This window comes from Anabas testudineus, chromosome 2, assembly GCF_900324465.2.
Source record: "Anabas testudineus chromosome 2, fAnaTes1.2, whole genome shotgun sequence".
Taxonomy (NCBI): Eukaryota; Metazoa; Chordata; class Actinopteri; order Anabantiformes; family Anabantidae; genus Anabas; species Anabas testudineus.
In genome coordinates this window covers 2,219,620-2,237,348 of record NC_046611.1, presented here as the reverse complement: position 1 = coordinate 2,237,348, position 17,729 = coordinate 2,219,620, and the positions used below count along the sequence as shown (strand labels likewise).

Genomic DNA, 17,729 nt, shown 5'->3' with positions numbered 1-17,729 from the left:
ACATGCTCAAATATCTGAGGATGATTTAGAGACCTTACACTAGTTGACTGGAAACCACAATGTTATACATTGGAAAGTAAAACTGAACTAGTCCAACAACATGTTAAAGGCCAATACTGGAGTACAACTGAAAGAGGATTTTTAGAAACTGAATGATATCTGTAAGTACAGAAAATCCAAAATATTAATCAGATTCTTTCCTAAATATGCTTTAAAAAGACCTGTGACATGCTACTCTATAGACTGGGAAAGAGCCTTTACAGTGTAAAAATAAAACTCTCAGTGCTCTATGATGAAGATCTTTAATAGACGCACTTTCTACATTATTTTCATCATATTTTTGACATTTCTGCACTGTAATGTTTTCTTACATCCTCTCACGCATTTAAATCCATCCCATCCCAGCGTTTTGGAAACTTTAGTCACATTTTCCAACGCATTTAATGATTATCATCTGTAGATTATTTTCTTGAATAACTGGGTTTGGCCTAAAAAATGTCAAATTTCTTTGTCAAATTATCAAAAAAAAAATGCCTTTTGCAATTTCCCCAAATACAATATGACGTCTTCAAATGTTTTGTTTTCTGTGACCAACAATCCAAAACCAACATGTGCTCAGTTTACTGTCATAATAGACAGAGAAAACCACATCTGAAAAACTGGAAGCAGATAATTTTGGCATTTGTGACTAAATTACTGATGCTCAAAACATTTGTCAATAACTTATCTGTTGGTATGGTTTTATATTTCCATATTTCTTTCATGCAGGTCCAGGCAGCCACTAGTATTAAGTCTTTTCTGCTTGAAAATCACTTGGCAGGCTCTTGAAAGTTGCATGACTTGTGTATCCTGGGGTTCTAGAGTTGCGGGAAACTACATCAAGCATTTTTTACATTTTTGGGGGATTTTTATAGAAAATTAAGTTGTTGTTGGACCATAATCATCATCCATCTGGTCAGAATTCACCATCCACAGAGCATATCTAAGGCTCTAATGCAATCTTTATACAGAACCAGGACCCAAACCCTGCGCTTTCTAACACATGCAAACTTTGCAGCTCGGTATTCATCAATTTATTTACCTGTGTCGGAGCACTGAAGTTTACGTACTGTTGTTGCATCATTAGGCCATTTGCCTCGAGACCAGTGGTCATTTGACAGGACAGAGCCGCTTCATCAGGATTTGGGATCACTGCCACCCCCTTCATTGATTCACCTCCAGGAACCCCCTGATAGAAGCAGGAGGACTTTGAGGGGATTTGATTGCCAGCGAGGTTCATTCTCTGGTAGGAAGGCATCTGACTGAGAGGCACTCCATTAATAGGCACTGTTGGGTTAGTATTACTGAACATACAACTGCTAGAAGGTCCCAGAGGTGGTGGCTCCAAGTCCTCTTGACTAATAAATGGTGCATTGGACATCTCTGGAGGGTTAAACATTGGCCTGTTTTTGATTGGATTTTGTGGCGCGACAGCTCCAAGAACAGAGTTCGCTTGAAATCCTGACATTGGGTTGAGGCAGACACCCATTTGTTGTTGACCACCTGAGGTCAGCTGCTGTTGCTGCTGCAATGGCCAAGACTGTCTCTGATTTTCATTGTTTTGTGTCTGAAGTGCAAAGTGGCCCTGTAAGCAGCTAGGCAATTTGGGATCAGCAGTAAAACCTGGTTGGGTTGAAATATTCTGGTTGTACATTTCCACAAAGTTGTCGACTTGGACAGAAGGGTTCCACTGGTTGCCTTGCATGTTGAACATGGGATTTAAGTTTGCACTTTGGTCCTGAAGGTCAATTGAGGGGTTGGGTGTCCTCATCTGAAGGCTGTTCTGTGTTGTTTGGCCCAGTTGGTTGGAGGGAAGCTGATTGGTTTGCCTGAATGTTCCAAGGTTGTGGTCATTGGAATTGACTTTAGACGTCCTCAGTTGGTTCTGTGCTTGACCGCAGGTGTTTACCAGGGATGGGTTTAAGGTCATTGGAGCACCAATGTTGCCGAGACCAACCGAGGCTTGGGGGACGATCTGTTGAAGGGATGCACTGCTTAAATCAGAATCACCGGGAAGATCCAGGTGGGTCAATTTCATTATTCCCAGGCTTGGAGGCATTTGTCCAGCTGTCATCTGCCCTTTGTTTGGTACCAGCTGGTTCTGGGGTTTAATAGGCCAACCAAAGTTTGGCTCTTGATCTTGGTCTGGATTCTGATTGTGGAGATCCAAAGTGGAGAGGTAGGCTGGTACATCATCAAGCTGATCTGGGAGCTTGAGCCCACCATTCTTCTGAAGCTGTTCTTCGACATATGTCAGGATGTCATTGTTAAGAATGTTATTCAGTTCTTCGCCCAGGTCACCGCTGGTGGTGCTCATCTTCAGCAGCATACTCTCCCAGCCTTTGAGCTCGTCTGGCTCCACATCCAGGGATTCAGTAAAGTTGTTGTCCCCCAGGATCTGCTGCAGCGTCTCCATCATATCCTGAACTGTGTCCTCCGATGGCAACAGGCTTCCTACAGCAGGTTTGGGTGAAGGAAGCTGCCAGGCGTCTCCAGGTACATTGACTGTGGCATGAGTGTCCTTGAAGGCGACATCATTAAGGGTGTTGAAGGTGTTGGCGCTGTTGTGTTCACAGTAGATGGACTGGTCCTGACGCAGCATGCAGCCTAGGAGGGAGTCAGGGCTGACAGAGTAGTTGTCAACCTTCCTTTGCTTTGGGGCAGAGCATGAGTCTGGGATTTCAACAGTTGGAGCAATTTCATACAACAAAGCCTCTCCAGTGGCGAAGTTGAATGGCAGCTGCAGGCGTCGCAGGCGTAGCTGTTCTTCTCCTTCTTCATTTCTGTGGAAAAAAGAACAAGAAGTTTTAGAACAGCTTCTGATTAAGCTCTGATGGAATTATACTATGTCTATACTAGACGTTTAGCATAAGCAGGACACAAAGAAAGACTTTGTTGAAATACGTTCACGCTGGATAAGAGAAAACTACCGTTCTCACAATAGTGTTACTATATGTTTCTGTATTTATGTTTGCTCATGAAAATGGTTTAAAAAAAGATTAAAGAGTGCACACAACATCGGTTCTGTATTGTAACCCCAGTTCTATGAGTATTGATGTAGTAATAAAATAGAGGCAGAAGTCGAACTGTTTGTTTCTGCTTTGTTTATTTCATACTTTTCAAGTTTTCTCTGTTACCACAGAAAAACTATGGTGGTTTCTGTGAAGCATTTTATGTGCACAGACCCAAAAATAAAAAAAAGTGTTTAGTATAGTGCACGTGACTTGCAAGCACAGTTTAGACAGCCACATAAATAATGTATTAAAATAGTCTAATAATGAGACTAAATTAATAATTTATAATTCATAATTAAAATTAAATAAATCTATGTAATGTTGGAGTTGTAATATCATGCCTATTATTGGTATTGGGGTTTCTTGGGACAAAAATCTTGTAAGATTTTAACACAGGGGCCTTTTATAGAACTGGTTCGGAACAATTCAAAGCACAGAATTCACCTCAGTTGATGCAATACTTTAATGATGCTAATAAGGCCACAACAAATCGGTAATTAATCATTTTTTCTAAATGTTTTGCCCAGTGTAGGTCCTCAGAACTTCTCTTTTGTTGTACTTACGTCAAAGCTCTCTGCCGGGCCACAATGAAATCTGGTCTCCCTCCTTTAAAGACCAGCCTGGCATTGGCCTGCACCCAGACCCATGTCCTACTTTTGGTCAGCAGTCTGAAGACAGTGAAGCCGCTCTCTCCAGTTTTTATCACTGTATAGGAGACAGAAACAGTCAGATATACCCTTATCTATCTAACCACCTGTAATTTGCAGCAAAATAAAAGAAACTAAAACAAAAAATGAGCTACTACATACTTCTTATGTGGTTGTCAGCGCAGTGCATCATGTCTGCAGCATGGATGAAGTGGTAGCCTGAACCCCTCATACAGAGTTCTATCTCGTTGTAACCTAGAACCACCTTCCCTCTGTGGAAAAACATAAACACAAACTTTACTCGAGTGACTGGGAAGAAAAGGAATGCAATGCCAAGAAAAATTTTGACAATAGTAGTATATATTCCTCATAAAGGCCAAATGTACGGTTTATCACTTTAGATTTGTTGACTTGAATTGAATTGCCTTAGAATTGAATTCTAAGGCATGTTAAGGTACAGGGTCAATATGCTGTGAGATAAAATCCTTTCACTTTTAACTCTACCTCGTGTCGATGCCTGTTGGTGTGAAGTCCAGTTTGTGTTTGGTCTGGAACAAGAGCGTCTTGCTGCGGATCTCCAGGATGGATGGTGGCTGCACTGGAGTGGCGATGGAGAACAGAGCGAGCTGAGGGGGAACCAGGGTCCCATCCTCTGACACCCAGTTCTGACCGTGGAGGAACTTGAGGCGGCCGTGGAACTTCAGGGCCTGAGAACGATCAATCAAGTTTACTCACAAACAGAAACAGAAATTGCTGTTCAGGTGTATCTATCACAATCTGAATAACAGATCAGCTTATTTTAAATAGAGTGCTAGAGTTTGCGGGATCTGTGTTACCAGGAAACCAGAAGAGTTGTCGAGGAGGCAGCGGAAACGACAGCAGAAGTTTCTCTCCAGGAACGACGAGTTTTCTGGGGGGATGCTCTGAGGGTCGTAGGTGATAACACTGCTGATCTCTGCAGAGGCCTGATCATCTGTGATTATAATGATTGTTTATCAGCTTTACACAGTCACATTGTTATTGACCTTGTGAGCTACTGCTCATACTTCACTACAGCTAAACTGTATTACAAGTTCACATTCTAACACTTATTGGGACTTACTGGGGCTTTCTGTGCCGCTGTCGTGTTGACTGGAATTTGGGTTGAGAGCAAAGTGAAGCTGTCTTCTGAACACAGGTCGGTCATCTGTGTGGATCAACTCAAACACACTCTGATGGATGACGTCCGACTGAAAACAAAAAACAAGAAATCACTGTAAAACACACTTTATTACAACAGAGATTAATGGATGGAGATGTGGACTGAGAAGAAGAACCCCAGATCAGAGATGGGAATGGTCCTCCACCTCCCTACAGGACACAGGTTTAACTTGTCTTGTCTCTCTATTGAAATTATTTGCATCACTTTTGGTCGTTTTGTGATTTCTTTAGTACTTTTACTTTCATCTCTTGCATCTTTTTTAAGTAGCTTCGTATAACGTTCAACTGTATTTTTGTCTATTCTTCTTTGAAGCATGTCTTTTTCCATTTTGTTGTTTGAATGTTTTAATGCTTGGAAGCAGGAATTATTCTTAAAAGATCATTATATCGTATCATCAGTAGCTCAAACCGACTCTTTCTAATGCACAAATTTCACATCAGAGATATTAGTAAAGTTTGCACTAAGCAATGACTTCACTGTAAACTACAAAGGGGGTAAAGTACACCTGTCTCTCACCACTAGTTTTATGTTTTATGTGTGTGCATTAAAGCAAGAGCATTACAAATAATGGGTCCTGAGGCTGTGAGTGTTGGCACTAATATTGGAGTCAGGTTCTTCTCCAGCTCAGTCACCGTTTGGGTGAACGTTTTGTTGGCTCTTCAGCTCTTCCCATGTTTGTACTGGCAAGCTGCGTTCAAGACCGATGATGCAAATGTAAACACACACACAGTGCGAACAATACTCTCAGCACTGACAGGCAGTTGGCTGGATAAATGCCACTGACTTAAGGCTGGAAATACAGGGACGTTGTTCTGCTGGAGGTGCTGAAGGAACCACACCTTTCAGCCTCTTACTGTTACTCAACCATCGACAAACAAAGCTGACATAAAACCCTCCTTTGTTGGTGGTGCTGAAAAATGGTTTAAAACTGCTCACCAGCCTTTGCTAAATTCAGTGAAGTGAAGTCAGGATTTGAGAGAGAATTTATCTTTCTGCCGCTACAGGAACTCAAATAAATACTAAAAGTATAGTAAAAGTATAGTAAAAACACCTAGAAACTCATCCTAACCTTCCTTCCTTCCTCCTTCCCAAAGCTTTCTTCTTTTAATATCCAGTTTTATGTCCTTGTTTTCTCTTCACCCAGTTTCACATTTTACCTGCTCTGAACATCTGGTGCCACTGCAGCCTCGAGAACAAAACATTTTCCTCCCTGATTAGCATCCTGACTTCAGACTGTGTCAACTAAAAACTGTGGTGTGTATTAATGTGTGTGTGTTTACCCTTATGTGTGTGTGCGAGAGCTTTTACTATGTTTTTTTCCCCTCACAGACTGCAGACATTTTTAACCCCGGTTCAAACAAATGTGTTTACAAGTCAAGAGTTCACAGCCAACAAAGCAGTTCAGTTCTCATGAATACACACACATAAACACACTAAAGCACATAAACACACACAGGCACATGACTAACATGTGTTTTTTCATTTGTGCTCGTCATTTAGCATGTTGTCCTGCTGAATTAGATGTGACTAAATGCTGCACACAATGTCCATTATTTCTCCATAAAAAGTAATGGAGCAGCTTTAAAAGAGGTTGTGCTACAAGTGACACTGTGGTTGCTGACTTTCAATTTTAGATTGAGATCATCTCTACAAACGGTTTAGAGTTACCATCATACCTCACATTAAATCATAGCATAAACTACAACTACTTTATTGCTTTTGCTGCCACGCAGCAATTTCAAATGAGCTCCTGCATGTGACTGCATGTGATTTAAGAGAACAAGATGATCCTTGTGATGCATTCAAATATTTGAGATCTGACTTTTATAACGTATAAACGAGAACTGAAACTAACTGCTTTGTAGACGGCAGGAAATAGGCACAAAAAAAACATGTACTAGAGTGTTTCTTTACAAGATGTTTTAAGAGGAACATCAGAGTTGAGGAGGTCAACAAAGTGGAAAAAGGTTGTTGTTCAGCAAAGAGTAATTTCTGTGCACAGACTCCTCCTCATACTGGAAGATTTCATCACTTCTGGGACAGAGAATACAAAGGACACTCAGCTACAGATGGAGTTTCCTTAGTCCCAGGTCTTTAAATGTTGTTGAAAAGCTTTTAATTTGTGTGACAACACACAGAGATGCCGCTGAGGTGTTGGGTAATAATGCTGCTGGTAATGGCAGCACTGGACAGTTGCTCAATGGGCCTTTTCATCATGTTTTTCATAAAGGAACCACAGAAACTGGCAAATTCACACCCAACATGTGTCAACTCCAACATTAATTATTATATTTTACTGCAGACATTAACTCGTTTAATGTGATCTGTTTTATAACAGAGGATTTTGCTTTTACTGAAGACATGCAAGGAGAATAGAAGAGAGTAATTCTTCATGGGTTTTAATTTGGGTTTAAATTGTACACATCTGAAACTGGAATTGTGATGAGTTAAAACTACACTGACGTGAGATGTGATGTGGGAGCATAACGCATCATTTTACACATGGTTTGGCCTCCACAGAGTCCGGACCTGAAACCTATAGAGAATTTTTGGGATGTGCTGGAGAAGACTTTGTGCAGCGTCCGACTCTCCATCATCAAAACAAGATATTGGAGAAAAATGTATGCAACTCTGGACGTGAATAAATGTTGTGACATTACAGAAGCTGATTGAAACGGTGCCACGGTGAATGTGTGCAGTAATCAAAGCTAAGGGCTGTGTGCTTTTTTATTTTTTTTAGACGGGCAGTGTATTGGTGTATTTTATTTATTTTTTCTGTGTATCCTGTATTATGTTTTGTATAATGGTTTCCGTTATTGTAGTTCATAACATGTTCTAACCTGATGGAAGCCGAGGAAGTTCTGGATGGTGGGAGATGTGTAGAAGACATAACCTTCAGCTGTCACCACCAACACGAAGCCGTTCAGAGCCTGAAACAAAGAGAAACTTGTTGGAGATTTGGACATATGCTGCTTCATTATGCCTACTTTCTAGTAGTCCTAATATTTATCCTATATATTTATGTAATAAGTGGTTTCATAGACAGCAGACATTGTCAACACTTCTAATTTCTCATATAAAGACAGATTTTCTATCATTAACAGTGTTTTACTACATTCCATGTCCACAGTCCATGTGTGTACGCGATATTGAACCCTGAACCGTTGACACCATAGGTAGGCAACCTGTCCACAAGAATTTCCCTATTGGAATTAATAAAGCATCAACTACACAACACATAACTATTTATTGTATTAAAAACCCACAGTGAAGCGTTACCTGCAGCAGCAGATCTCCCTCAGAGAAGCTGACACCGTCGATGGACGTCACCTGGGAGGAGGAGGGCATGGAGGAGGAAGGTGGAGTCGGTGCGTTCTGGATGTTTCCCCCGAACATCAGGCTCCGCTCGCTAGTCCAGTTGGATCCGTTCTGTCCTTTCTTCATGGTGGCTGGAGGTAAAAAAGATAAAACAACTATTAAAACGAAAACTATATTTGATTTTAAAAATGGAAGCAAACTATTCAAAGAAAACAATTCTCTGGAACTACATGACTATATCTGATGATCACCCTTAAATCTGTGTTTCTACTGTTTCCTGCTGTTGAATTAATTTGTCTTATTAACCTTTTGAAAGACATCACACACTATTCTGATTTGTACACTTGTCCTGGTTCAATCCAAAATAAGGAAAACACAACAGAAGAAACCACCAAGAGGACAAAAGAACAGGACAAAACACTTCAACAAATAAACACAAAGACATTTTCTGGTTGATGGACTCCTGGACGTCTCTGTCGAGAACTACATATTTGCTAAAAATATGCAGTGAAATCTGAAGTGTGAAGTGAGGAAAACAGAAAGAGGAAGAACACATGGTTGTCTATTTCTATCAGGGTGGAGTCGCCTGATGTTTCCTGTCTTCTTACAACACTGTCACTGAACTCAGACAGCAGCAGAAAAACAAGAGAGAAAAATAACTGCCCAGAGCACCTTAAAATATCCTCTCAGAGAGGAAACAGGTGGATGTTAGTGGAGACCGGCTGAGAATGACGATGGATGGACCAATGGAGCAGGACGAAGAGAACCAAATAAAAGTTTTCAGTCTGTTTTCTGCCTGTTGTAACGATCAGCGGACTAAATTATTTGTGACGAGCAAATCTCAGTTTTCATTCTGTGTTGGGTGAAATGCGAAGACATAATCTGAAGCTTTTTGATCTTATGAACAATATTTTTTACATTTCTAACATAAATAAAACAAAAATAGATGACATAATCTGTACACATAAATAAATCTGCATGTTTAGCTGAATGAATTAATTAATAGATTAGTAATCAGGAGAAATTAACTTCAAGCTTTATTAAAGTAATTATTTGCTGCATCTCAAGCTGTGATACTGAGCTGTAGGAGTCCTTCACAGAGTTCTGACATTTTATGGCCAAAATAAGCCAATTCATATAGAAAATTATCAATAGGAGTGAACAGTGTCACTTCGAGGTTTAGACACTAGATAACTTTCACAATGTTCTGACAAAAAAGAGCACTAAAAGGTAAAATAATCTGTGAAACTACCATTGATAAAAGTGCAGCCCTAGGCGGTGCAGGCTGCTGGATTACAGAATCGTTTCGACACCACACTCACACACTGGCCCGGCTCGGCCCAGGCCAAACGAGGACACAGGCAGAGCCACAAAATTACCCGTTGGCCTCAGTGTTTTCCCCCGAGGACCGAACTCAGCGGGGCTGCAGCAATTTTGGAAGACTAGACTCATATGAAGTGGTCGACTCAATCGATCTGGATCGAGCTTTTTCTCAGAGTTTTGCTCCTAAATGAGATGGAAACATGCAGCATCTCCTCCAGCAAAACAATCATAAAAAGAATTTCATGTATAATTTAGACAGACTGTATAATAAGTCTCAGATTAGAACGTATAACCAGAAACAGTTAAATTGAGCATTTTTTTTCTTTCTCCTTGTTGTGATTATATACAACAAGATCAAGTTTTGCTGTAAAATTGCATCTTTATAAATGACAGACAGCACAAAATCAAGTTCTTTTATATATAGTACCCTTTATATTTTACTTTAGGTTAGCTTTAAGTAGGAGTTCTTATATACAATGGACATTAAACTTTTATAAAATAAAACCTCTGGATCTCTTAATTGTTAAATGCAAATTAATTAAATAAGTGAAATGTGCATTCATACTGAAACAAAAGAAACAAAATAAGCAAATCATTTTGAAATGATATTGAACTGAAGATATAGTATAGGATGTAGCTGTATAGGCACTTGTGCTTCTTTGCAGACTTTAATTAAAAAAGAAACAAAAACACATTAGACACAGTTGGTCTACATGTAGTTTAGAGTATAAACATTGAAATATTAGTATAATATTCTACAGTAAGTGTTTTTATAACCTTGAACATAATATTTTGAGTGATGCGATGCACGTGGCGTTAAGGATGGTTGAAAGTTTGCATGGAAAGTCTGCAAAGCGTGGGTTTTCTGAATGATTGGTAAAGACATTTCTGCAGCAGATGTGGTTATTTGTGGAGGTTTTAAAATTCTCTGCTCCTCCTTCACTTCTCTGACAAAATGACTTCTGACATGAAAAAGTGGAAAACATGTGGAGAAAAGTGTTTACGTTATTAGTAATTTTAGATCTGGTGCTCGTCCAGTCAGCAAAGACAGAGGCGCAACGTTCACTCCATGACTGTTTCAGAGTGAAACCCTTAACTTCAAACTCAATGATTCGTGATCACCGAGGACTCTGTCATGTCTCAAGATTCAAATGAAATGATTTAATGCAATGAAACAAGACATTTAAAGAAGACATCTTATGCTTAATTTAGGGTTTACATTTTCTTCTGGGGCTCCACTGAGACTACAAAGGCTTGACTGAGCTCCTTTATCTTTAAGGATACCTCTCTCCCTTCTTCCTACTCTGTTTTTATTGGTCAGCTTGTGGAAGTCCTCCTGTGGGCCGAACGTACTGTCCTCAGTGGGAACAGCACCGTCTTTCAACCTTTAGGTACGGTGAGAACAAAGAGAATTCGTCAGACTGAAACTTGGGCACTGTATCAGCCAGCATGCTAACACATCTTCACTTCAATGTATGGGCCTCTGACTCTGTGAAACATGGACACCCAGCCTCACAAACGTATACATGTAACATCAGAACACAAAAAGCACGATATGACCCTTTTAAGGTTTTGTCCCAGTCTGATTTGGTTTAATCCAAAAGCTGCACCAGGAAGCTCGTAAAGCTTTTACTGTCTGTGCTGCACAGATAAGATCCATTTCATGCTTTAGTCTTATTTAACCAAACAACCTTCGTGCTTTATAGGTTTTAACATCATTCCCAACACAAAGCAAGCCTACACCCTAAACCTGGCACGAACTTGAGCTCACCCTGAACTGGCCAACATTAGAAATCCTCAAAATGACTGAGAAGCTTTAGCGCTGCCAGTGGTTTTGGCCTGCGAGCATCTTACAGGGTTTACATTTCCTTTAAGTGTTTTCCAGCAACATATGGATTTGTCTGTGTTGAAACCGCAGCTGTTTTATAAAGGAGAAAGACGGATATTAAATAAGATAAGTATGCCACTGGTAGTATAGATGTTCTTCTTTGTTAAAGAATAAACTTAGAAAACTTTACAACTACTAATTGCTTATTTTATTTTCTCAGTGTCAACTGTCAACAAAACACGTTTGCATGAAGTGAAGAAGCCCATTTTTAAATTCCTGGATGATAATTCCTTAAATATCGAAAAAACGCTGAGGAATAATTGTGAAAAAAGTATATATGGTGTAAAAATAGCAGTCTAAAACCTAAAAATCTTCACTTTACAATAATGGTGTCCATAATCATATCAAACTCTATCAAAACATTTTATAATGTATATGTTACTGTTTTATATTCATTTGTATCTGCTTATATCATTTTCTCAACCAAAAAGCAATTACGTGTATTTTCCAACTATTGCTTAAATTCTGTGAATGAAACCAATATTCTGGTTGGGACCAATGAATGTAGCAAGGAAAAGTAGAGTCATATAATTTCAGTGTGGTACAAAAATGAGGAAATGCAAAAGTACGACCGAAACAGATGGTTTGGTTCCACACACTAAAGCACCAAGGGAGGAAATGTACCAGTGTGGTTAAAACTAGGCACAAATCTCCTTCCAGTGGTACCATGTGGTGTATGTTTCACCAAGCAAACATTTTAGCTGGAAATAAAAGGAGATATTTTCAAGAGGTGGCAGGAAATGCAAATAGTGTTGGTGTTTAGTTGACATTACCATCTAGACTATATGGTACACGAGAGGAAACTGGTTGGTAGAGTCTGGTTCGATTAAATCCATGAAAATATTAGGGGGAACGCATATTTTGAGTTATGGAACAGTTGGAACAATTATCAAAATACACAGAAGAGCCAATGGTAAAATATGAATCAGCCTGTGAAACAGACAAAAAGCTAAAGAAAGTATTCAGTATTTTATTTTTTATTATACTGAGATGCCCTCTGATGTTGATTTACACCACTGTCTGTTTAATTTAGCTTGATTTATTGGTGCTGCCTACCACTCGTTCCCAAAGCTGCGTTTCACTTGTTTCACACATGTTTGAGGGTTGGCCACCCTGCAAGCTGCGAGCTCCAAAAACCTACTACTGATGCAAGAACAGAAAGTAACGTGGCATCAAAAGAGAGAAAAAGACATAAAAGAGCAGATATAAGAAGAAATATGCAAACTACTAGAACAGATTAAAGAAAAACATTTTAGTCTCTTTTATAATGAGAAGTCAGCTTATCGCAGTTTATCAACACTAAAATGAAGTTTGTCATATTTTATCAATGTTTTACTGCTTGTTGCAGTAACGTTTGTCTGCAAGTGTCAAAAATGGCTTCAGTCACTGAATAGTTGCTACATGTGCTGTATCTTTCTATAAATGTCTGTTTCTTGTTAATTCTGTTGCGTCTGTTCATTGGTTTCAGATCATTATCACCAAGATAATGATCTGTTAATGATCCAGTTAAAGTTGAGCTGAAAGTTAAGTATGGACAAAATCAGTCATTTATCTCCAGGACGTCACACAATCTCATAACTCTGGAATTCTCTGAATCCTGTGGTTAATTCTTCTTAAAGCAGTACAGATTTGCTACATCTAGTTAGCTGGTACAGCACTTATTAAGACATGCAAACTTTGTTGTTTATGCTAATATTAATTATGATTATGTGAAAAGGGAAAAAAGTGTCTTGACAGAGCAGCCCCCAGCTTGTGCATGACACAAATGAACTGGTAGAAGTCATAATATTATTAAGCATATTAGCATCTTTGCTAGCATGTGTGCATGTAAAGGAAATTAAACTCTTGATTATGATTAAATGCACAAAAAGAAAAAGCTCTCACGTTTTACATACAATCAAATCATGTCTTGTTGAGGCTCACTGAAAATTCATTGAATTCACCTTTCTTTCTTCAACTTTAGAATTGCATTTGTTCTTCAGATGTGACCATCAACACTGTTGTTTTCTGTCCAGCTCAGTGATCAGTAACAGGTGCATGCTCTCTGTGAGTGATCTTTCTGCCTTCTTGGAATTTTTGAACAGTGTTCACCTGCTGCTAAATACTGGGGTATTCATCCTCAGAAACATCACATGAAGACATGAATCTTGATCTTTTTACCAAATGTAGCCGTCCTTTAACTCTGAAATCAGCGTTGTTATTGGGTTTTAGTCAATTTAAAACTGTTTAATTCTTCTGCACTAGCATCTATGATTTCAGAGAGAGCCGCACCACACACTGTGAAGCAGTTTGATAAATAACACGCATAGCTGCAAAAGTATAAAGAACTATAATAACTGCTCGCACGTGAAGACTCTTTACCTGTTGAAGCTTTGGTAATTTCCCATCATGTGTTGTGAACCTGTCACATGCGAGTTTCAATAACAGCTTCATGTTAAGACAGACTCACTTCTTAATCCCATGCTCCTTTGCGCTCTCTCCCTCTCGTCTTTGGGAGTTTTCCCCCTGCGCCCTGCCAACTGTTTTACTGCTCCCATGGCACGCTCTGCTCAGCGTTTACCGTGATTTATGGAGTAACACAACAGTGCCAGTCGACTGCATGCACTCTCACATTTCATGATTTGAAATACCAAATCCTCTTTTTGTTGGAGGCCTACAGCAGCGCTCAACACTTCACCCGGACTAGGTGCAAAGAGGCGCAGCTTTTTTGGCGTGTTTATTTAGCCAAGAAAGATTTTTGTGGAGCACTCATTTCCAGCAACTGCCTGCTTCACATCAACAGCACTATGGAGATTCCCACCTGGGAGCTTCCCAGTAAATCCACCGCAATTTGCTTTGGGGCATTTAGCAGCTTCACAGGAGGGGTTTTTGCAGCATCCGAGATTTTATGGGGCTGCAACTACATGTAGTGATTACTTTCATTTTCAGTTAATTTGCACACTGTTTTCTATTAATTAATAGATGATTTAGTCTATGATACATCAATAAATAGTAAAAATCACCTACTTCAACTTCCCAGATTTTTCCAATAATTAATCTAAATTCCACAAAAGCTTCCTTTACTATGATAACGCTCACATTTTAAAAGGTAAAACCAGCAAATATTTAACAATTTTGTATTATTGCATTATGATAAGAGGTGTATCTAATGTTCTCGTCACTCTGTTTACATAAATGAATTGGCCAAAACATTAGAAACACCTCTTAATATAATGAACACCAGTACAAATCCACCACCCACTAAAACTTCAATAATAAACATGAAGTAGAACAAAAACTGAGAAACTATAATTTAATACAATAAACCTTCAAGCACAGTCTCCATTAGAGGAATCATTAGTTCTTGTAAGACAGTGATGCTGCAGAGTCTCATGACACCTGGTTTGACATCTTTTCTCTAACCTGACCGCACACAAACATTCCTTCAGCGTGCAGGAACGATAGACAAGGCTTACAGAGGATAATCTTACATAAATATAATTTCTCAACACATGACGCATAAAGACTCTAAATTTAGACGACCAACACCTGAAAAAAGTGACATTTACAGTTATATGTGCTACATTCCACACGGAGCCTGGACAGGACTGAACTTGTGCTTCATGTCGACTCAATGAGACACATTGTGCAAGAACGGACGATAACGTTAAATGCTAATACGAACCATTTGTTGATGTACATAACACCAACAACATAAGGTGTGTGTGGGTTGTTAACATATATCGAGTAAAAAATGATGTTGCACAAAACTAGAGGCAAGAATTTTCTAGAGTCTGTGTCTTCAGTTTCACTGTTGCCCCATTGTGGGTTTGGTCTAAGTGTGTAAAGAGGGGGTCTGCCTGGGCATGCTCAGACTTTAGAGCTTTGAACACACTCTCATAGCTGGAGGCGATCTGGTTTAGTGGTTTAGCGTCTCAGTGCAGCAACAATGAGCTATTTTAGTACCAAGAACAGGATGAGGCAGAAGTTTGATTAACAGGAAGAAATGAAAGATGCATGCGAGGAGGTATTAATAGATAAAACTTGGAGATAAAGAAGAGGAAAAGACGAGATGACGAGTACAAAAGGAACCAGAATGTACAAACAGGCTGTCTGTCAAATAAAATAAATAGTTTAGAGAAATTAATAGAAAATGCATAAACGTGAATCAGTTGGGAAAAAATCAAACCTCAGATGACTGCTGTAGGTGCCCTGAGGAACTCCCACTCTGTATGTGACGTGGTATAAACCCATTTTAATTTACCCCCCTCTACCCCTAATGCTGGGGTTTTAACAAGGAGCAGCTGACTCTTACCAACTGCCAGAGCCCTCGTAAAACAGAAGAACCCTCCAAATCCCAGTACACCCTCCTCTACCCCTTCTTCTTCCTCAGCTTCATAATGAAGAAGGGGCCCTGAGCTTCATCTGGGGACTGTACATTGATCAAAACATTGTGCCTGGTGCCTGCAGTATGCCTCTTCTATGCTTTCATGTTTCTATACTGAACATTCGTGGTGGTCAGACGGTTTGACAGTAAGATTTAAAGCTTTAAAAGTGCTCCAGTGCATGATTGTATCGACATATGATCCATATAGGAGTGTTTATTTGTTCTTCATCAGGGTGTGTTTGCACTAGACCCTGTGAATGGGTTGAGAGATAAAGCAAAATAACATTCTTCTGCACAAACCTGTTTATTTTTCTAACTTTATCTGCCACTATACTGTACAGTACAGTAGTAGTATTTTTCTAATCTTTATTCCATCTTCTAAAACTTTATTTTTGTTAAGATTTGTTAATTGGTTTAATAAACTGAAAAATATTTTGTAGGCTTTAATGCTTTTCTTTTCTTAATCATTTATGAATTAATTTATGAAATTCCCTCTGAAAAAGGGGCAGTTGTCATAATTTTTCTAAAATTTAATGAACCTAGCACTTAGCAGTTAATCAGGATATGAGATACTTTATTCATTCCCTTGGAGAAATCTTGAGGTGACAATGGTCAGATTGATTGGAAATTAAAATGTAATTCCCTCAACATTCATGGTAATAAACTGAACATTTTGTGCTGTCGGACACAAAACAGACATTTAAAGATTCGTAATCTGACTTTTTTTCACATTTTCTACCTTTTTACTTCTAAAATGTTGCTGAAGCCATGCGTTTTTGAGTACCATGGAACCTTGTGCACTTGTTGACCCTCATCAAATCCCCCTACCTCCCCATCTGTCTTCTCTCTCTCTCTTTCTATCATATTTGCGAACCCGCCGCCCTCCGTCTTCCAACACCAGCTTCGAAGCACTCTGCGGTTTCTTACGACTTTGAAACCCAAGAGCTGAATGGAGCCATTGTTCTACATCCCTTTGGACTGCAGGATGGAGGAGGAGGAGTGGGTGACGGGAGATCAGGATCACCAACACTCATGCTCTCTCTCCTTTCTCCCTTTCAGTCTCAGAAATACTGGCTCTCCCGCTCTCTGTGAGCCTTCCTGTGCAGGTTTGGACATGAGCGCCAAAAGTACAGAAAAGGTCTTGTCTGGTTTGGAAATCGAGAAGGATTCAGATTCAAAGTTCCCCCTGAGTGTTTCTCCATCTGGTCCGTGGCTTTAAATCATCTCTCTGAGTTTTTAACATGTATCATCTGTTGTCTGATGTGTCGTCTTTCCTGTTACGTTGCTGTCGCTTTGATCACCAACATTTTGTTCAATTTAGCACAGGCACACAGCACAGATCATACGAGCTCTGCATCAACCTAATGACATTATTTGTCCATTAGATGGTGCTGTCATAAGCTCTGATAATTCTTCTAATCTCTTCCATATTTCACCTACACACATGGACAGTTTACCAACAGGGCCTACTGGACACAGAGGTCAGTAAAAAAAAAAACAAGCAAAAAGGCAGATAAATGAAAAATACATATATAATTACAAAAATGGTTGGAGACTGATCAAAAATAGAACCCGCAGTACATCGCAGTACATCTCCTTTCTAGTAGTTTTGTGTCTACATTAGTCTGGGGGTCCTGTGTAGGGGGGGTGTGAAATCACATGTACAACGCTTGTCTCAACACCTCTGGTTGTTCTGAGTAAAATCAGTCTGTCTGGTTTTACCCAGAACTGCAACAGGCCGACTAACTGATTAACACTATCATTGCTGATTAAAGTCTTTTTCAAATAAAAATTCTGATATCCGGGTTCACAGATGCCATGATACCATCATATATTTGTTTGATGACCAACAGCAATAGATAAAACTTATAATAAATACATATTTAAAGATAACTGAATTGGTGCAGTAGCATGAGTGAAAACACAGACTCCA

The 17,729-nt window shown here is 39.4% G+C and overlaps 1 protein-coding gene across 1 annotated transcript in view; it reads right to left on the bottom strand.

Annotated features, from left to right (window-relative positions):
• The window catches only part of LOC113164575 (aryl hydrocarbon receptor-like), a 67,960-nt gene that overhangs the window by 4,021 nt on the left and 46,210 nt on the right, over positions 1-17,729 (bottom strand). Inside the window, exons 3-10 of the mRNA XM_026363930.1 lie at positions 8,181-8,350; positions 7,742-7,831; positions 4,803-4,929; positions 4,537-4,673; positions 4,205-4,407; positions 3,863-3,972; positions 3,617-3,758; positions 1,082-2,822 (exon numbers count right to left, since the gene is read on the bottom strand). Of these exons, the coding sequence (XP_026219715.1) occupies positions 1,082-2,822; positions 3,617-3,758; positions 3,863-3,972; positions 4,205-4,407; positions 4,537-4,673; positions 4,803-4,929; positions 7,742-7,831; positions 8,181-8,350 (2,720 nt within the window). The remainder of the gene's footprint in view (positions 1-1,081; positions 2,823-3,616; positions 3,759-3,862; positions 3,973-4,204; positions 4,408-4,536; positions 4,674-4,802; positions 4,930-7,741; positions 7,832-8,180; positions 8,351-17,729) is intronic.